Genomic DNA, 21,302 nt, shown 5'->3' on the forward strand with positions numbered 1-21,302 from the left:
CCTATGATGCTGCTTGGCGTGCTGTGTTCATCCAGCTCTGCACCTTCTGCCTAAAGGGTCCAGGCAATCTGCAAGCTTGTAAACACAGAATTAGTGAGGGATGAGTATCTTGTCTGTCTTTTTCTCTCTCTCTCTCTTCTCCCCCCACCCATGCCAACTCTACTTACTGAGATAAGTTGTGCAGACAACCTCCAAATATTTAACTATAGAAAGCAGTGAAACTGTTGAATTCTAACTTCAAATTTTTCAACACCTACACCTTCAGAGAAAGAAATCTTCAAGCAAGCCATTCCTGGACAGATTTCATTTTCAACTTTCAGTATTTTTTAAATCTATGTCTTCTTTCATCATTTTATCTGATATATCACGTTTTTATTTTGTAACTTTTGGCAATAGCTGTACAATTGCTTTGAACCTGTTTTAAAACTAAAGTTTTGCTGCTGGCTATTTTTAACAGGAACACAAAAGGAAACTAGAAAGGAGTTAAATAGTCCATATCGTTCACTGTTCACTGATCATACTGTGGTTGTGACACAGGGCTAAACTGAACCTTTGTGCCATCACTTCAACAGAACATTGTACAGACCAAAGCACACCATTGTCAGCCAAGAAGGACAAAAGTGAAGGGCCATCACTGAACCAGACTATGGTCATCTCATTCAGACTGAGTACAGAAACAGGTCCAGAAGTGAGTAAACAGGAGTCAGTGGAGGATGTGGAAACGGAGAATGAAGAAAGAGTGAGTATTGACGTTGGCATCATAACTTTCAGCGTATTCATATCCTTCCTATAATGTGACACCCAGAAATGTACGCAATACTCCAGCTGAGGTCTAACAAAATTTCTTGTATAAACTCAAAATCACCTCTTTGCTCTTAAATTCCATGCTTCTATTCATAAAGCTGAGGACACCATATGCTTTAGTTACTGCTCTTTCCACCTCTCCGGCCACCTTCAATGATCTGTGTACATATACACCCAGGTTCCTTTGCTCCTGCACCCCCTTTAGAATTATACCCCCATTTTGTATTGTCTTTCACTGTTCTTCTGACCAAAGTGCTTCGCCTCACACAGCTCTGCATTGAACTTTATCTGCTCATTTCATCAATTAGCACAGAAGCAAACTGCCAAGACGGTGCCAGCTCTTTAAAAGTTAAAACTCAATTAGTTCCACTCTTCTGCTCTTTAACCATAGCCCTGCAAACTTTTCTGTTTCAAGTACAGCTATGATTGAATTTGCTTCCTTCACCTTTTCAGGCAATGCTTTCCAGATTGGGAAAAACATAAACATTAACCATGCCTTGCAAAATAAGAGAAAAACTTGAAAAGAGTGGGAGAACAAAGGAATCTCTGGATATAGCTGAACAAATCATTAAAAGTGATGTCGGAGGGCAGTAAAGCAATGCCAATGCTAAAAATGCTTTGGAGAATTCAAAACCAGGTACCAGGAAACAAGATAGTTCCTGATAAATCCAAATGGGAGCTAGAAGAATTACCTTCCTGAGAAAACAGGTTGAATGTGGAACTGTCTGCACAGGAAGTAGTTGAGATTTCCCCAAAACCCGACAGATATATTCAGAAGGGAAGCAAAGGATATTCTGAGGGCCTGAAGTCAAGTGGTTGAAATAGGACATGCACACTGTTCATGATATGATATAATATTACTATTTGCACACTTGGATTTCGAAGTGGCCAGGGTCATGTATGGCTTAAAGTTTAATTTGTTTTTCGATACTGTTTGTGTTACAAAGGCAAGACATAGTTTTCATTTCATTTTTCAGTCCCATTCATTACTGGCTCAGGATTGTCTAGAAATGTGTTCATGTACATTTAATGCTGCAGAAAACAAAAAGTGAAAAACATTACTGTTGCCTAGCATCATGATGTCCTAAGTGACAAGAAGACACAAAGACCTGAGAGAACTTACTTTAGAAAGAGACTGATGCCTCCAAGATTTTAATCCAAATTGGATTGTTAGTATCCATATTAAACATATGAATGAGTTTCTTGTGGCACATTGATAGTGTCCCTACCTCTGAGCCAGGAGGCCTGGGTTCAAGTCCCACCTGTTCCATAGATATATAATAACATCTCTGAACAGGCTGATTAAAAATATCTGTAAGAACATACAGTTAAACTGTCAGTGCCTCAGGAACTCTGTTCCATCAATGTTTCTTGTGTTAGAGTTTTCATTTCATACAGGTAGTTTTGCTATAACGCGTGTTTTGTTAATGTGAATTGGCTGTAAAGCGATTGATGCATAGTGGATGCTGTTTGGATAACGCAAACTTTCTGATATACAGGTATAGCAATTTTCTCTAGCGCGCGGTCATGCAAAAACGCAACTTTCGCATTATGGGAGAACTACCTGTATCTTCATCTGGAGTGTGGTAAACCCTTGCTTCTATGTGGGAATTGAAAATCTCGGCATCAGTACTTCAATGCTAAATCTATTTTCTACCTCCGCACTGGCCCCCCAAATTTTCCACAGCTATGTCACATGACAATCTCAAAGTCAGTGCAGGAGAAGATGCATCAGAAACGGAGGGAAGAGATGGAGCAGAGACAACAACGGAAGGAAAGCAAGCTAAAACAGCAGCTGAGAGAGCAACTCCAGGAGATCACACCCCACAGCGATACTGTCCCAGGTAATGAAGCAGATGTCACGGTAGGGGGAGGAAATAAACTTTATCAGGGAAGGGAGGTTTTAAGTGGAGAGCAATTATGAGATGCTGTTGGTGGGGGCAGGATCAGGATCAGGGTCAGGGGTGTGTCTGGAAATTCAAAGCCCTAAACTCGACAACTCTAAGCCTTTTCTTAGAGTATTGGACAGTACATAGGAACAGGCCCTTCGGCCCACCATATCTGTGCAGACCAGGATGATTTTAAATTAATTCCATCTGCCTGCACATTGTCTGTGTCCCTCAATTTCCTTTCTGTTCATATGTCTGTCTATTATTTTCTATTGTATCTGCTTCTATCATCTTCTCTGGCAGCGTGTTCCAAGCACCTACCATCTTCTGTGTTTCAAAACAAAGCTTTCCTTCCTTAGCTCCCTTAAATTTTTGCCCTCTCACCTTAAACCTATGCCCCCTAGTATTTGACAGTTCCACCCAGGAAAAAGACTCCAACTATCCACCTAATCCATGCCTCATAATTTTATATACTTCCATCAAGTCGTCCCCCCAGCCTCCAACACTTCAGCGTAAACAATCTGAGTTTGTCCAACCCATCCTCGGAGCTAATAATAATACCTTGTTATTTGTTCACGGGATATGGGCATCGCTGGCCAGGTCAGCATTAATTGCCCACAGATGAAAGAGGGCAAGAGGGCAATTAAGAGTCAACTAAACTTCTGTAGTTTGGAAACACATGTAAGCCAGAGCAGATAAGTAATTAAACTGTTGGAGAAATTTGGAGCTGGCAAATCTTCTCCCTAAAATGAGCCAGATGGGTTTTTCCCCCTGATAGCAGATACCATTAAGTTAGCTTTATATTTAAGATTTTTATCGAATTCAAATTTTGCCATCTGCCATGGTGGGATTCAAACTTTGAATGTTAGCAGGAGGATTCTGAATTCCTAGTCCAGCGCCATTATCACTACACAACCATCTCTTTCCTCGCCATTGCTGGATGATATTTGCTATAATTTTTTCACTTCCATGTGCAAAATAAATCATATCTACCTTCAATCAAGGGAATGTGTGGATATGTGTCATAGTACAGACACAAAAATCCACATTTGATGTGTCTTTTTAAAATGTTACCAAGATATGGAAAAGGATGGAAAGACACTACTTCAATCTTTAACATTATGATATGCTATGCCACAAATTACCAGATTTATTGATGCAATTTAAATTTACCAGTTTGACATTTGAACTCATGACCCCTAGGCTTTAAGTTCAACAACATGTTTACAAGAGACATTTTGTTATTTTGTATATTGTATTGTAATCATTTAAAGAAGAAGCATTGCATTGGTGACGATTAGAATTAGAATTAGGTTTATTGTCACATGTACTCGAGCCCAAAAGTACAGAAGTACAGTGCAATGTGTACAATGTCGCCATATATGCTATGCAAAGTACCTTGTTACAAATCTTAGGTTTCAAAATACATTAGATACAAAAATAGAGAAATTAAAAAAAAGCTAAAAGTTCTACATTACAGTTCTACATTGTGTAAATTACAAAAATAAAGAACTAAAGTTAAAAGATAGATATTACCATCTTTCTGTAGCCTGCAGCCATTGCACGCTGGGGGCATTCCGCATGTGTCACTCTCCCCTGTGCTGGGGTTCACAAGCTGCTGATCCCAATGGACCACAGTCTGCTGACCGCCAGCGGCCGCGCTCTGGGCCCACACCCTGCCGGCCGCTCTGCTCTGGGCCTGCTCACCGCTGGCCATCCAACTCTGTACCAGCCTGCTGACCACTAGCTTTCCAGCTCTGCTCTGGGCTCACTGACTGTCCCACTCCAGACCCTAAACTGCTGCAATGCTCCAATGCCATCACTGCCCTCTGCTCTCCACAAGGTAAGTTTAAATAAAACTTAAAACTTAAAAATTTTAAAAAAGAGAAGAACAAGAAAAGGGACAAAAAAGAGAAGCGAGCCCCAGGCTGAGCCCGAACGCTGCCTACTCCACTATTACCATCTAAAGATGTGGCGAGATTGATGTTGCCAAGCTCAAAATAGAATGAACTCATTAGGAGTCTTGCCTCTTGAATTGATAGAAAACGGAAAAGGACTTGTGTTTTTCCAGTGTGTTAAATGTCTTAACTTAAAGCTGCTATGAATGGTGAGAAAAAAAAAAATGTCTTTTCACATCAACAAATATAATGAGACAGAGGTCCTGTCTGCCTGTGCATTTGGAGAGACATTGGCTCTGGTGAACTGGAGGGTGAAGTCAGAGAGACAGTGTCCTATAAAATTGTGTGAATTTAATTGCTTCTCTTGTATGTTTCCCACTTCTTCCATTCCATCACTGGAGTTCAAGTCCCTGAACTATGGAAAATCTCCTCTGGAAAATCTCTGATCTTGTAAAGGTGCTCCTTAAGTCCTACTTCTCTGAACAAACATTTAGTAACCTGTCCTGGTGTGTGCTAGGGATCAGTTTAATCTGATTTACAGTCCTGTGAAGCATCTTTTATTTTGTGGTGTGTGTTGTATCAGTACAATTTGTTGTTGATGAGGTTCATAGAAAGATACACGGTGGCTGCCTGTGTTTCTTTTTTGTGCAGTTCTGGAGTTACTGAACAGTAAGGAATTCAGCAAGATCAGTCTTAGCTCTACTCTCAATAATGGCAGTTCATTGCGAAAACGAATCAATTGTCCTTCGCTGCCGAGCATCCCAAATATCATTCAGACCAACAATGTACCTCGACATTTCTCAGGTAAACAAATAGTATAATATGGAATAGTGCCTAAGCACAGCTAATTCACTTGTAGTTCTGCTTGTTTTAGTTAGCGAGAGGTTCGTGGGGAGTGCTAGGAGAGTACGATGGAGAGGGAAGAATAAATATGAGGATGCCACAGGTAAGGCTACACTCTGCCCAATTATTCATTGTTTAGTCTTTCATGGGATCTGAGCATCACTGCCAAGGCCTTTCCTTACTTGCCCTGGAGAAGGTGCCAGTGAACTGCTGCAGTTACATTGACAATGTTGTTGGGAAGGGAGGTCCAGGACTTCGATTTAGTGATACTGAAGGAACAGTTGTATGTTCCAAGTCAGGGTGATGCTTGACTCAGAAAAACCTGCATGTAGTGGTGTTTTCAATGTTCCAACTGCCCTTGTTGTTCTTGGTTTCAGATGTTTTAAGCTTGGCAGATGGTGGGAAATTTTCAGTTTGTACTCCCATGTATCTGCTGCCCTTGTCCTTCGAGGTAATAGAAGTCATGTTTTTCAGGGGTGAGTAAAACATTGTAGGGTAACTCCCAGCTCCTCTTCACATAAACCATGGAGTGGGGTTAGGGATGATGTGAAATTATTTATTTACTGCCTGAGTGCTGATATGGTGGGCTAGATTATGCATCAACTATAGAACCCACTCAAAATAGAAAACATTCCCTTCTTGCAAGTATATGACTTGCTCCTTCGTACATATACCCATGTCTATCATATAAGGCAAAAATTAGGCATGTTCTTAATGGGAAAGAGATCTTGACATAATCCAAGCTGGCTGGTGAAGGAGAAACCAAGACACAGTTTTACTTCGAAGGAATTTATTGCCTTGCTCAGTCTCTCAGCTCTGAGCCAACCTCCCCAGTGTCTCGGCTACTTCATCTTTATATGTATTCAAAAACATTTAATACCCAGCAGCAGTTTACCGTAACTTTAGCAATGACATTAATATATTTTAAAATTGTGATTGGCAAGACATTAATATGAGAAGATTCAGAGGTGATTCAAATACAGATTTGGGGATTTTGATGTTGACCATGACAAAATAGAATCCTGGAATCCTTATAGTGCATAAAGAGGCCATTAAGCCCATCGAGTCCGCACCAACCCTCTGAAGAGCATCCCACCCAGACCAGCCCACTACCCTATCCCTGTAACCCCACATGGCTAACTGCCATAGCCTGCACATCCCTGGACAATATGGACAATTTAGCATGGCCAATCCACCTAACCTGCACATCTTTGGACTGTGGGAGGAAACCGGAGAATCAGGGGGAAACCCACACAGACACTGGGAGAATGTGCAAACTCCACACAGACGGTCACCCAAGGGCGGAATTGCACCCGAGTCCCTGGTGCTGAGAGGCAGCAGGTATTAGAACAACTAGTTGTCTTGATATATGTTAATGAACTAGACCTGTTGTGAATAGGGCACAATTTCAAAATTTGCATGTTGACAAATACTTGAGTATTTTGAGATGTGACAATCCGTGATAAAGAGGTCACCTACAGATTGGTGCAATAGGTGGACATGTAGCAGGTGAAGGTTAATGCTAAGAAGCGTGAGGTGATGCATTCTGGTAGAATAAAATGAGAGGCAATATTAACTAAAAGGTAAGATTCTAGATTGAGGAGTTGAAATTGCAGGAGTAGAAAAACCTGGAGGTGCATGTGCATCATTCATTGAAGATAGCAAGGGAAGTTGAAAAAGCTTTGGTATCCTGGACTCTGAGTAGAGGCATGAAGTATCAAAGCCAGGAAGTTATATCTACCCCTTAAAAATAAAATCACTGGTACAGCCTCAACTGGAATATTATGTCCCATTCTGGACACCACGCTTTAGGAATGATGTGATAGCATCAGGGGGGATTTATAAGAAGGGTGAGAGACTTCAGTTACATGAATAGACTGGAGAAGCTGGCTTGTGTTCTTTAGGGAGCAGAAAGTTTGATGGAGGTGCTCAAAATTGAGAGACATTGGGGACTGAGTGGATAAAAACTTTTCTCATTGGTGTAAATGCCAAGAACCAGAGGTCAGCAATTTATAATGACTGACAAAAGAACTAAAGGCAAGATGGGTATGTTATTTTAATACAGTGAACGGTTATGAAGGATAAGATAAAATTTGCAGTCAGAGGGAAAGGCTGATTTTTTTTGGGACTAGCTAAGCTGCAAAGAGCCAGCACAAATATGATGGGCCAAATGGCATCAGCATGCTAAAAAGCATTCTGTGATTCTTTGTGGTAGGTATAGTGTTTTTAAGAGGAATAGTGCATCTGGACTATTTTCCAAACCCTTCCAGCATATGGACCTTCCCTTATGTTTGGGTCTATTGTGGACTAATTGATTGATTGAGATGAATTGCAGTGTTTTGCTGAAAATTCCACTAATGTTGTATCATGTGACTACCACGACTGTAGATAACAAGTTAGATTGGATGAAAATTGGCCAGTTTAGTTACCAACAATTGCTGTCTTCCTAACCACAATGTTTTATTTCCTTTGAGACTGATGTTTTGCTGCCTAACATGTCTGCTCTTCCAGCTCAGTCACTGCCTGGCTTCCCTTCGGATTCCCCAGAAGGAGATGCAGAAATGGATGAAGAAGAATTCCTGGAAATGCACTCGTTCACCCGACAGGAGCAAGGATTGACCGAGGCACTGAAACTCCTGGCTAACAGCGACTGGTCAGAAACAAGTCTGGATTTTAAAATATTCTTTACTTCGAGGCAGCTGAGAAAACCTGAATCAAAGAATTCCTTCAATTCCTCCCACTTCCTACAGACAAAGGGGGTGGCCATGGGTACTGACAAGCTATGCCTGCCTCTTTGTAGGTCACGTGGAACAATCCCTCTTCCGTAGCTACACTGGCCCTAAACGCCACCTCTTCCTCCTTACATTGATGACTGTATCGGCGCCGCCTCGTGCTCCCATGAGGAGCTCAATCAGTTCATCCACTTCACCAACACCTTCCACCCCAACCTTAAGTTCACTTGGACCATCTCTGATACCTCTCTCTCCTTCCTGGGCCTCTGTTTCCATCTCTGGCAACCACCTGGAAACCGATATCCATTTCAAGCCCACCGACTCCCCCAGCTACCTAGAATACACCTCCTCCCACCCACCTTCCTGCAAAAATGCCATCCCCTCTTCCCAATTCCTTCGCCTCCGCCGCATCTGCTCCCAGGATGAGGCTTTCCACTCCCAAACATCGCAGATGTCCTCGTTTTTCAAGGACCGCAATTTCCCCCCACCTCAGTGGTCGAGAACGCCCTTGACTGTGTCTCCCGCATTTTCCGCAACTCATCCCTCACACCCACTCCCCGCAATAACAACCAAAATAGAATCCCCCTCGTCCTCACGTACCACCCCACCAACCTCCGGATCCGACGCATCATCCTCCGACACTTCTGCCATCTGCAATCCGACCCCACCACCAAAGACATTTTTCCTTCCCCACCCTTATCCGCTTTCCGGAGGGACCACTCTCCGTGACTCCCTTGTCCGCTCCCCACTCCCCTCCAGCCCCACCAAACCCGGCACTTTTCCCTGCAACCGCAGGAAGTGCTACACCTGCCCCTACACCTCCCTCACCCCCATCCCAGGCCCCAAGAAGACTTTCCACATCAAGCAGATGTTCACCTGCACATCTGCTAATGTGGTATACTGCATCCGCTGTTCCCGTTGTGGCCTCCTCTACATCGGGGAAACCAAGCGGAGGCTTGGGGACTGCTTTGCGGAACACCTATGCTCGGTTCGCACTAAACAACTGCACCTCCCAGTTGCGAACCATTTCAACTCCCCCTCCCATTCCTCAGATGACATGTCCATCCTGGGCCTCCTGCAGTGCCACAACGATGCCACCCGAAGGTTGCAGGAACAGCACCTCATATTTTCTTGGGAACCCTGCAGCCCAATGGTATCAAGGTGGACTTCACACGCTTCAAAATCTCCCCTCTCTCTACCGCATCCCAAAACCAGCCCTGCTTGTCCCCGCCTCCCTAACCTGTCCTTCCTCCCACCTCAAGCCGCACCTCCATCTCCTACCTATTAACCTCATCCCGCCCCCTTGACCTGTCCATCCTCCCTGGACTGACCTATCTCTTCCCTAACTCCCCACTTACACTCACCTTTACTGGCTCCGTCCCCGCCTATCTGACCTGTCTGTCTCCTCTCCAGCTATCTTCTCCTCTATCCATCTTCTATCCGCCTCCCCCTCTCTCCCTATTTATTTCAGAACCCCCTTCCCCTCCCCCATTTCTGAAGAAGGGTCTAGGCCCGAAATGTCAGCCTTCCTGCTCCTCTGATGCTGCTTGGCCTGCTGTGTTCATCCAGCTCTACACCTTGTTATCTCAGATTCTCCAGCATCTGCTATTCCTACTATCTCTGTAATGCGGATTGTCTTGTTATTCAAACAGTGCTTTATATCCTTATTGAATCACTGCAGTAGAGCTCAGTATTAATGTGTGCAATCTGTTTAATCACTTAAAGATTTACACCTCTGTCTTAAGCTCTTGAGTTATTGTCCAGTGTTTTGCCATTTGAAGTCAACCATTGTGGATGTGACAATTCCAAGCCTTCATTCCAATGCCAGTTTCGGCCAAGACCCGTTTTCAAGCTGCACCTCTACTTGAGGTTCTTCCCGGAAGTCCTGAGAAAATTAATAGTGGATCAGGAGCAGGGACTAAATAAAATTAATACTGTTAAATGAGTAAATTCATAGAAGTAAAGAGTGACAAAACCTTAAGACTTGACTGTTTCTATCTGAAAGTGTTAAAGGAACTAGGGGAGTGTCTTGACTATAATATTTCAGAATTCCCTAGATACAAAGGTCATCCGTCTTGATTGGAAAATTGCATGCATCCCTCTACTTTTTAAGAAGGGCAAGAAAGGAAACTGAGGGAATTACAAACCTTTTAGGCTAATATCTGTGATGCGGAAATTTTTGGTGACTATAATCAAGGAAGGATAACTGAACACCTTAAAAAATTTTCAGTTAATCAGGGATTCACAGCAGCTAATGTCTGATAAGCCTCATTGAATTCTTTGCAGGGGTGACTAAGGTAGTGGGCAGGGGAGTGTCTATGATTATTGTTTTTTCAGACTTCCCCAGAAGGCATTTGATGAAGTCCCACATAAGACACTGTTAACTAAGGTAGAAGCCCGTAAAATTGAGGACAAATTACTGACATGATTGGGAAATTGTTTGAGCGATAGGCCACCGATTGAAAGGATAATGGATTGTACTCAAATTGGCAAGATGTGACCAACGTGTCTCACAAAGATCTATGTTAGGGCCTCAATTATGCACATTATTTATTAACAACTTGGATAGTGGCATAGAAAGTCATATATCCACATTTGCTGATGACACAGTTAGGTGGCATTGTAGTGTAGATGAGAGCATAAAATTATAAAGGGATATGATAGACTCTGATAAACCCCACTTTACTTATAGTGGACAGACCCTCAGGAGTGACCACAGCCACTTGGAGTGACCTAGCTGGTCAGCCCTGTACAATGAATGAGCAGACTCTGGACTAACATCTGTAAATCTCCCTGACTATCTTCCCACCACTCCCTGGGCTGATGGCACTGGACCCACAGGGCTGACTTTGGCCTCATCCTCGGAAGTGCAGAGATACTGACCCTCTGACAGGCATACTGACCGTGCTCAAGCTCCTGGACTGATACCAAAGGCTGCCCTTGAGTTACTGTGCTGAGCTTTCCTGCCTGAAGGCTTGTGCATGTGCAGTGTGTTTGCCACATACAGACAAGAAATTGATGTAGCACATTGCTGTACAGCAAGATGCCCACTCCTTTATCTGATGACTGTTGGCCAGCATGATAAGCTTCCTGGCTTTGTGTATGCACTAAACTGCAAGGCAAGACAGAAATACTGGCAGCCTTTAAGGTGTAGCTGAGGGGGCAAAGTGCTATAACATAAGGCAAGGATGCTGAAAGCATACAAAGTGATTGGGTACTAAAGGAGTGAGCAAGCAGCCATGAGATTCTCCAATCCATAAGCTGGGTGCCTGTCCCTGCGACCTTGCAGTGGCCTTGCAATGAGAGGAGTTGGTGCGATCTACAATGCAGAAGCTGATAGAGTATTTTAGAGACTGCAACATGCTCAAGTCCTGATAATTCAAAAGAGTTTGTTGCATTAAAAGGTGTAAAATGTTCAATATTTGAGTTAAGCAGCTCAAATAATGCAACAGAGTGGGAACTTAATATCAAAACATGGGGATCGTTGGGTAATTTGATTTGAATGACTCTGTTCAGAGAAATAGACAATGCTTCATAAAATGTGTATTTATAATGGATGGCTATTAGGTGAGATTTGACTCCCAGGGAAATTGCATCTCCTGATATTGCTGGTCCATTTCCTATATTTCTATAGTCATTAAAATTGAAACACTGAAAATCCTGTGAGGCACACTCTGAATCCAATGCCTTTTGAGGAAGGGAATTCTAAAGACACTCAACGTAATGAGAGAAAAACTGGTTTCTCATCTCTGTCTTCAATGGATGATCCTTATTAATAAACTGTGACCCCTAATTTTAGACTCTCCTGGTGGAAACATCCTTTCAACATATCCTGGTCAAGAGCCCACAGGATCTTGAATGTTTCAGTTAAGTCACCTCTAACTCTACTAACCTCCAAAGGATACAGCCCTAGCCTGTCTAACCTTTCCCTAAAAAGCAATCCACTTATTCCAGGCATTAGTTTAGTAAACCATCTCAGTACTGCTTCCATTGCATTAATATCCTTCCATAAATACAGTGGCCAGATGTGATCTCACCAATACCCTCTATAACTGAAGCATAACCTCTTTCCTCTTGCATTCAGTTCCCCTCACAATAAAACATAAAAATGCCTCTGGTCTGTCACAAAGAAAAATTCAATCGTTTTCTTTTTGGTTTTGTCCTTTCAGGGAAATGAAGAGGAAGGGGTTATCAAATGTTCGATGCTTGGCTCGATTCCATCAGGAGCTTCTCCTCACAAGGCTTCATGCTGTCTGCTTGGCAGTGACAAAAGAAGTAGGTGATGTGGAAGCTCTGCTTTCTGGGTCTTATTCTCTGAAACCCAGCATGGGAAGGCCTTTTCCCAAATTTCAAACCTTGAGAACGGAGGTGTTACCGGTTGGTAAATGTCTGGGAAATGGAAACATAAGTTTCAGATCAGGCCTATCCTTAGAACTGGCATGGAGAGGCAAGAAAGGCCCTTTCCACAAAAAAGGCAGCAAGTGATAAAAGTGAGGAGTACAAATCTGCTATGCTACAATGACAAAGAAAGCCAATAATCTGTGGACATGTTTCCCTCTGATCTAAACAACTAAACACTCAAAAAAAAAAAAAAAAAAAATCTTAGGAGCATTTTGAGGAAAGAAATGAGGAGTGGAATTCATTGAATAGTCATATGATCTGGAATGCACTACCTAAAAGTGTAGTCCCAGCAGATTCCATCATAACCGTTAAACGGAATTCACTACATGCCGGGAGGGGAATTATTCCAGAGCTTGGGGAAAAGGCAAGGGCCTAATTGGTTAATTCTTTCAAAGCTATAATGGACTAAATGGCATTGCACTGCTTGGTAGGATTATAAGTGTAAACATAAGAGATAGATACATATTTCTTGTGTGCTGTGAAACATGCATTAGAAACCTATGTAGTCTCTACCATCTTGAAAGACAAGGACAGCAGATAAAAGGGAACACCACCAGCTGCAAGTTCCCCTCACCATTTTCACTTGGAAATATATTGCTATTCCTTCAGTGTTGCTGGGTCAAAATCCTGGAACTCCCTTCCTTGTAGCACAATGGGGCTAACTACACCAAATAGACTGCAGTGGTTCAAGAAGGCAGCTCATCACCACATTCTCAAGGGCAGTTGGCAACAGAAGCCCATATCCCATAAATAAATTTTAAAATAAGTAACAGAGGAATAGAAACAGCTCTGAAATGAAACTGTCAGATTTATGGGGCAGTTAAGATCTGAACTTGCTGAAAACTTGAAGTGAGAGATCATGGCATAGTGATATAGAAAGGTGAATAAAGTTCCTTGCAACTAGCTATGAAGCATCTTTGAATGTTTCTTATATTAAAGACTCTAGACAAATGAATGTTAATGTAATCTGGAATGTTTCTTCAAACAGAGCCATAAACAATGGAGTAACAAGATGCAAGTTTCCAACTGTGGAAAACCAGGAAGCTCCTCATGGAGAAGGAGGTCTATGTATGGAGTATGGTTTCTGGATGAGAAAGTGGGGCTGGGGATCCTGAAGAATCTCCTATGTAGTTGGGTATGAATGTGGGGCAGTGCAGGTTACTGTAGATGTATGAGAAGGAATGTGTTGCAAAATCCTTCTCATTTCCATCTATTTGATAATTGCGAAATCAGTAGTCAGGCAGGGACTGGGGTGCATGAGGAAGAGGAGGTACTTGTTCTTGAAAATTTGTATTAGCCCATGGGTTATGTTTTGTCTTTGTCCGCCCTTGGAAAGTAGACACTTGCTGGCAATACCGCTGTTAAGTGCTCACCTCTGATGCCGAATCTTCCATGTGAACCTCTAGTCCATCTGATGAAGGTACCACCTTAGTTCTTGTTCATTAGAGAGTTCCAGCATTTTTCACCCAGTGATGATGAAATGCTTGTTTTGGTCTCAGGATGGTGTGTGATGTGAGAAATTTGAGTTGGTTTGTTTCCTTGTACTTAAGGCTGAAATAGGTAGATTCTTGATCAATAGGGGAATCAAGGATTATGGGGAAAGGGCAGGAAAGTGGATGCAAGGAATGTCGGAACAGCCATGGTCCTCTTGAATGGCAGAACAGGCTTGAGGGGCTGAATGGCCTACTCCTGTTCGTATTTCTGTAGTCTTCCTTGTTGCCATTGTCTTCTTGGGAAATGGAGATTGCAAGTCTGGGGAGTTCCTTTTGAAGAATCTTTGAAGAGGTGTTGCAGTACATCCTGTAAATAATATAGCCTCTGTATGTCAGTAGGGAATATTTCAGATAGTTCACGGGCTGCGATAAATGAAATGTAGGACGTTAACGATGGAAATGGTAGTGTGACTCCAATCATCGTGGATTCAGGATTGAGCTACATTTTTTCTATCCCTGATCCACACCTATTGACAGAGGCAAATTAGAAGTAGTTGGTGCCTATTTTACCTAGTTTCTTTGTAAAAAGGACAGTGGAGCTGCTACTGGTTGTGGTATGTTGAGACAGATCTCCCCTGGAATTATGTCAACAATTTCCAACCATTCAGACCAAATCTTAAGGCAGATGATAACTCCTTGTTTACGCTAAGCAGATCCCAATACGTGTTTTGGAATCCAGCATAATTTTGCCTTGTGGTAAGTTGGCAAGTATTGTTAAATTCCTGCTGCCAAATTTTAAGATGCAGATTCACTGTTAGTTTCATTCCTTTGGCTCTCAAAGTATGGTATTCGCAAACTGATGAATGGGTTCTAGCAGATCCTAGCTAAATGCTGGTAAAATATTTTGATTTCTCCAGGTCAATAACTTACGTTCCAAAGTTTCCCGCTCAGCGATCTTGTCTCTCAGTGAACTGTTCTCTCAGCTGAGGAGAAACATGGACCAGGAAGTGGATGAAGTGACCAGAATCCTGCTTCACAAGACGGGCGACTCCAACGAGTTCATCCGGGAGGAGGCGGTCAAGGCACTGGCTGTCATGGCAGAGAATGTGAGCCCATCGCGGGCACTGACTGCCCTTATCGCAGGCGGTTTAAAGTAAGCCAATATGCAAGCGGCACTTAGAAATTAGGGAACCTTTCTGTTACTCACCTAATGAACTGATTCCGTGTGTTAATTTTAATGTGATTTGGTGCAAGGTGTACACTCCAGCCTTCCTTTGTGCACCTCTCACTACCTCTGTACTTCATCCACCAAGAACTGAAATAGGCCTGAACTCCTCGCTGTCCATCATCAGGACCTCTCTGACCCGAAGTGACCCTCTAAGACAGGGCAACTCGGGAACCATTCCTCCAGAGAAATCTTGGCCGTGCCTGTTCTTCTGCCTCTTGTATGGGCTTGGGGAAATCCTGTTAATTGCTAATTGGCCTTTACCTGTTCCATAGAATCTGCCTTGTAGAATGCATGACCGTTTAGGAACGGGCCAGAATGTTGAAAAAGCTTTTGATTGATGAAATGTAATTCTTTCCTTTTTCTTTAATCTCTGGAAATACATCTAATTGCCTACGATTAGATTTTTTCACAGCCAACTTTCATAATTTTTCTCAATTCATTCAAGGGTTATGGCTGGCCAGCTCTTATTCGGAATCCCAGGTTGCCCTAAAGGTCGACACAACTGAATGGCTTGCATAGGCTGTTTCCAAGGGCAATTAAGAATCAGTTACTTTCTTCAGTTACTGTCTTTTATGTAACTCCAGATAAGGACGGCAGCTTTCTTTCCCTAAAGGACTCAGTGAGCCAGATTTGACTTGATTTGATTTACTGTAGTCACGTGTACCTAAGTACAGTGAAAATATTTGTTTTGCGAGGAGTATAGACAGATCACAGTAAATGAGGATATGCATGTGATAGGGTGCTTAGATAGAACAAGGCATACAGGTTGCACTGCACAGGAGGTGCCCAAAGAAAGATCAATGTTAGCGAGATCAACATTATCTGAAGTTAGTGTGTCCATTCAGCAATCTAATAATGGCAGGGAAAAAGCTGTTCTTGAGCCTGTTGGGTGCATGTGTTCAAGCTTCTGTATCTTCTGCCAGAAGATAGAGTTTATAGGAGAACATTACTGGGGTGGGAGGAGTCTTTGACGATGTTGGCAGCCTTTCCACAACAATGAGAAGTGTAAATGGAGTCCATGGATGGAAGGTTGGCCTCTGTGATGGTCCGGGCTGTGTACACAACCGTCTGTAGTTTCTTATGGTCATGGGTAGAGTCGTTGCCATACCAGGCCCTTGTGCATCCAGATTGTATGCTTTCTGTGGTGCATCTGTAGAAGTTGGTGAGCATCCTTATGGACATGTCAAATTTACTAAGCCACCTGAGGAAGAAGAGGGATTGTAGTGCCTTCTTGACTGTTGTATCTTTGGGGGAAGTCCAGGACAGATTGTTCGTTCTCGTCACTCCTAGAAGCTTGACGCTCTCAACCGTCTCCACTTCAGCTCCGTTGATGTAGATGGGGGTGTGTCCTGCTCCTTTCTGTCTGAAGTCAATAATCAGTTCTTTTGTTTTGCTGAAATTGAGGGAGAGGTTGTTATCGTTGCACCATGACACCAAGCCCTCTATCTCCTTACTACCAAGGTGGTGTCATTGGCAAACGTATAGATGGCATTTGTTTAGAATTTTGCTACACAGTCATGGGTGTACAGGGAGTACAGTAGGGGGCTGAGGATGCATTGTTGGTGGGGGGTTGGGTGGCGGGGTGGGGGGTGGTGGTAGGGGGTGCTCCAGTGTTGAGGTTATTGTGGAACAGGCATAGTTGTCTATCTTCACTGATTGCGGTCTGAGAGTCAGGAAGCTGAGGATCCAATTGCAGAGGGCGGAGCTGAGAGCTAGGTCCTGGAATTTTGGGATTCATCTGGTGGGGATTATGGTGTTGAAGATGGAGCTGTTGTCATTGAGCAGGAGTCCTTGCTATCCAGATATTATAGGAATGAGTGTAGATCTAGTGAAATGGTGTCTGTTGTGAACCTGATTTGTCTTTAGGCAAATTGCAGGGGATCAAAGCAGGCTGGGAGGCTCGAGTTAATGTGAGTCATGACCATCCTCTCGAAACACTTTATGATTATGGAGGTCAGAGGCACTGGCCAGTAGTCATTAAGGCACATTGCACGTGCTTTCTTTGGTATTGGAATGATGGTGGTTGTCTTAGAGCACGTGGGGACTTTGACTTGTTGGAGGAAGAGATTGAAGATGTCAGGTGAATGTGAAATGGGTTTTCCCCTCACAATAGACAGTGGTTTCATGGTCAACTTTCAATTCCAGATTTTTTTTTTTTGAATTCAATTTCTGTCACCTGTCATGGTGAGATTTGTACCCTTGTCTCCAAGACATCTCTGAATTACTAGTCCAGTAACAATGCCACTCAGTCATCACCTCCCCTGAAACTTCTGTTTAAAATTTTTCATTGTTTAGTCTCTCTCCCTCTGTAGGCCACAGACAAAATCCTACAGTTGGCCCACTTTTGCCTCTGAATCACAAGGTCCCAGGTTCAAGTCCCACTCCAGGCCCTGAATAAAATAATGCAAAACTGCCCTGAAACTCCAGTGCAATAATGAGTATACTGCACTGTCAAAGATACTGCCTTTTGGATGAGATGTTAAAGCAAAGTTCTATCTGTCTGCTCCGATGTGTGTTTCCCCAATTCTCGTCACTTGCTATTCCTCTGCTTAAAACCTTCCTCAAACCCAACCTCTTTGTCCTTAATCCCTTGGATTGTCAGCTAGCGTTAGTATTTCTTCCTTGGTTTGATGTTGCTTCTTTTCCTTTAGCTTTGGGACATTTTTTAATTTTGGTTTTGATATTTGGACCATATTAGGAATGTCCTATTTATTGTCCATCCCTTATGTTTATACTGGTAACTCGGCCACGAGAAAAGCTGAACCTGGTGCAAAACACAGCAATGTGGTTGATTCTCAACTATCTTCTGTAGTGACCAGGCTTCCAAAGAATAAAAGTGAAACTGGCACTGTCACCTTGCTAAGTGAGAGAGATTCAAAATAGTGTAGGGTATCAAAACTGGGTATCCATGAGGTGCTGTGGACCATCAGTATCAGCAGAATCACATTGAACCCCAGTCTGTAGCCACTTAACCTAATGTTGTGAGCATCTCAAGTCAAGGGATCACCAATTGTTACAGTGCAGAAGGAGGCAGTTCAAGCCTGGCTCTTTGTTTGAACCTTGTGTTAGTCATTCTTCTGACTCTTCCCCATAACCCTGAATATTGATTTTTATTTAAATAACCATCTAATGCCCTCTTGAATGCTCTAATTGCACCTGACTCCAACACACTTTCAGCATCCAACTTGTTCGATGAAGAGTGCAATTGGGCATGCCAGGAGGATCCCTAAAAATGAGGGTTCAGCCAGGAGATACTACAGCACAGGACCACTTGCATGTCAAGCAGCATGCAATAGTCAGAGCTAAGTGAACCACAGCCAATAGAGTAGATCTAAACTCAGCACTCCTGCCATATCCAGTCATGAATGTGGTGGACAATTAAACAACTAAAGGAAGAGAAGGTTTCACATATATCTCCATCCTCATAGAAGGACTGATCTATCTCAGCCGCCTGTAGAGGTCCCCAGCATTAGGGATGTTAGTCTTCAACCACTCCATGTGGTGTCAAGAAATGGTTGAAAACACTGGATAATGCAAAGGCTATGGCCCCTGACAAATCCCAGCAGTAGTATTGAAGGTATGGATCCCTAGGTAAGTTGTTTCAGTACAGATAAAATACTTGCATCAAGCAGACAATGTGAAGGTTGTCCAGGTATGCCTTGTTAACAAAAAAGCAAGGACAAATAATTTTCTCCTTAGAAGTCCACTTTCAATCATCAGCAAAGTGATGGAAAGTGTCAGTAGTGCTTCAACTGGCACTTAGACAGCATTTATGCGCTGATGCTTAGTTTGGGTTCCACCAGCTCCTGACTTTGTTAAAGCCGTGGCCCAAACATGTTCAAAAATTTGGTTACGCCACAGCTTGAGCTCTGTATGCACTTCTGATCACTGCATTATTGGAAGGATATAGTTGCCCTGGAGGGGGTGCAGACAAGATTCACCAGGATGTTGCTGGGACGGAGTGGTTTAGGGGTGAAGAGAAGCTGAATAAGATCAGGTTGTTTCCTTTAGAGCAGAGGTGTTTGAGAGGGGACCTGACTGAGGTGCATAACATAAGAGACACGGATAGGGTGGATCAAAACAGCTGCTCTGCTTAGTTGAAGGATCAATAACAGGGGATATAATTTTATGGTGAAAGGCAGGAGATTTACAGGGGATTTGAGGAAATGCTTTCACCCAGAGGGTGGTGGGAATCTGGAATGCACTGCCTGGGAGATTAGTTGAGGTGGGAAACCTGAACCTTTAAAACGTATTTGGATGAGCACTTGAAAAGTCATAACATTGAAGGCTTTGGGCCAAGTGCTGGAAAATTGAACTGGTGTAGATTTAGAGTAGATTTGTTTTTCCCTCAGTGTAGTCTCGATGGACTGAAGGCCTGTTCTGCACTGTATGATCCTAAAAGAGGTAATGGCAGGGGGTGACTGTTCATGACATTGAGGCAGCATTTGACTGGGTATGACTTCAAGGAGTCCTTGCAAAATCGACGTCAATGGGAATCATTGGGAAAACTCTCCACTGTTTGAAGACCTCCTTAGCACGAATAAAAATAGTTTGTGATCATTAGAGGAATTATCTTGGCTCCAGGACAATTCTGTAAGAATTCCTTAGAGTATTGCCCTAGGTCCAACTGTCTTCAGCTGCTTCATCAATGACCTTCTCTCCAACAGAAACATTCCATTGACAGCACCCTCCATACCAGTGCCCCTGCCACCTAGATGGACAAGGGCAGCAGATACTCCTGGGAACACCACCAGCTGCAAGTTTGCCCTCTGAACCACACACTATCCTGACTTGGAACTGTATTGTTGTTCCTCCACCATTTCTGGGTCAAAATCCTGGAACTCGCTCCCTAACAGCATTTTGGTTTTACTATACCCTAAAGTCTGAAGCAGTTCAAGAAGTTAGTTTGCCATCACCTTCTCAAGGGCAACTGCAGAAGATCAAGGCATGCTGGGCTCCATTTCTCATGAATAAATTTCCTTTTTAAAAAAAAAAATGTGGAATGTTGCTTACTTTGTTTTATTTCTCTCATTATGCAGTCATCGTAACACCACTGTTCGGAAATGTACTGCTGAGAATTTGCTGAGCATCGTTGAACGCCTTGGAGCTGAGAGACTCTTGTTGGGTAACAAGGACAATATGGACCAGATAGTCCAAACAATGGTGAAATTCTCCCAGGATGGGAATCAGGAAACCAGGTGTGAGCAGATGTTTCAGCAAGCAGGATAGTAGATGGGATTGAAGTGCAACGGGAAGGGTTTGGGGTAGCTGTGGGGCAAGATGGATTAAAGATTTAAATAATTGCTTCACTTGTCTTTTGAAGTTTAATCTTTGTTATATCAGTCTTCTCAAATTCCTGGCTAATTAGCTTTGAACAAGGTGAGGTATCATCCAAATAGGGACCCTGGACAAACCCAGGATCAACGAGGCAAGGGAATGCACGATGAATGTTAGGACCCTGGGAAGCACCAAGGAACAGAGACCTTGGTTTGCATGTCCGCTGGTCCTTGAAGAGTCAAGGCATAGATTTAAGATCAAGGGGATCATGCTGAAACTGTATAAAATGTTGGTTAGCTACTGCATTGTGTGCTGTTCTGGAATCACATTATAAGAGAGATGTCATTTGCACTGGACAGGGTGCAGAGGAGATTTACCAGGATGTTGCCTGGGCTGGAGAGTTTTAGTTACGAAGAAAGATTGGATTGATTGGGGTTGTTTTCCTTGGAGTAGAGGAGACTGAAAGGAGACATGGATTGAGGGACATAGATAGGGTAGATAGGAAGAGACTTTCCCCTTTGATGGAGGGATTAATGACCAAGACAGATAGATTTAAGGTAAGGGGCAGGACATATAGAGGTGGTGTGAGGAAAATGTCTTTCACCCAGAGGGTGGTGGGAATCTGGAACTTGCTGCCTATAAGGCCGGTTGAGGTGGAAACCCTCATAACGTTTAAGAAATATTTAGATGTACACTTGTGATGCCAAGGTATACATAACTATGAGCCAAGTGACAGAAAATGGGGTTGGAATATTTTGGTGGTTGTTTTTGACCGGCACAGATATGGTGGATCAAAG

At 43.1% G+C, this 21,302-nt stretch overlaps 1 protein-coding gene across 1 annotated transcript in view; it reads left to right on the top strand.

Moving 5' to 3' along the window:
• Nucleotides 1-21,302, top strand: part of LOC109910552 (TOG array regulator of axonemal microtubules protein 2) — a 52,071-nt gene that overhangs the window by 14,663 nt on the left and 16,106 nt on the right. The window contains exons 6-12 of the mRNA XM_048597268.1: nucleotides 573-739; nucleotides 2,492-2,648; nucleotides 5,243-5,395; nucleotides 7,946-8,087; nucleotides 12,336-12,441; nucleotides 14,918-15,153; nucleotides 20,268-20,426. Of these exons, the coding sequence (XP_048453225.1) occupies nucleotides 573-739; nucleotides 2,492-2,648; nucleotides 5,243-5,395; nucleotides 7,946-8,087; nucleotides 12,336-12,441; nucleotides 14,918-15,153; nucleotides 20,268-20,426 (1,120 nt within the window). The remainder of the gene's footprint in view (nucleotides 1-572; nucleotides 740-2,491; nucleotides 2,649-5,242; nucleotides 5,396-7,945; nucleotides 8,088-12,335; nucleotides 12,442-14,917; nucleotides 15,154-20,267; nucleotides 20,427-21,302) is intronic.

This window comes from Rhincodon typus, chromosome 5, assembly GCF_021869965.1.
Source record: "Rhincodon typus isolate 14 chromosome 5, sRhiTyp1.1, whole genome shotgun sequence".
Taxonomy (NCBI): domain Eukaryota; kingdom Metazoa; phylum Chordata; class Chondrichthyes; order Orectolobiformes; family Rhincodontidae; genus Rhincodon; species Rhincodon typus.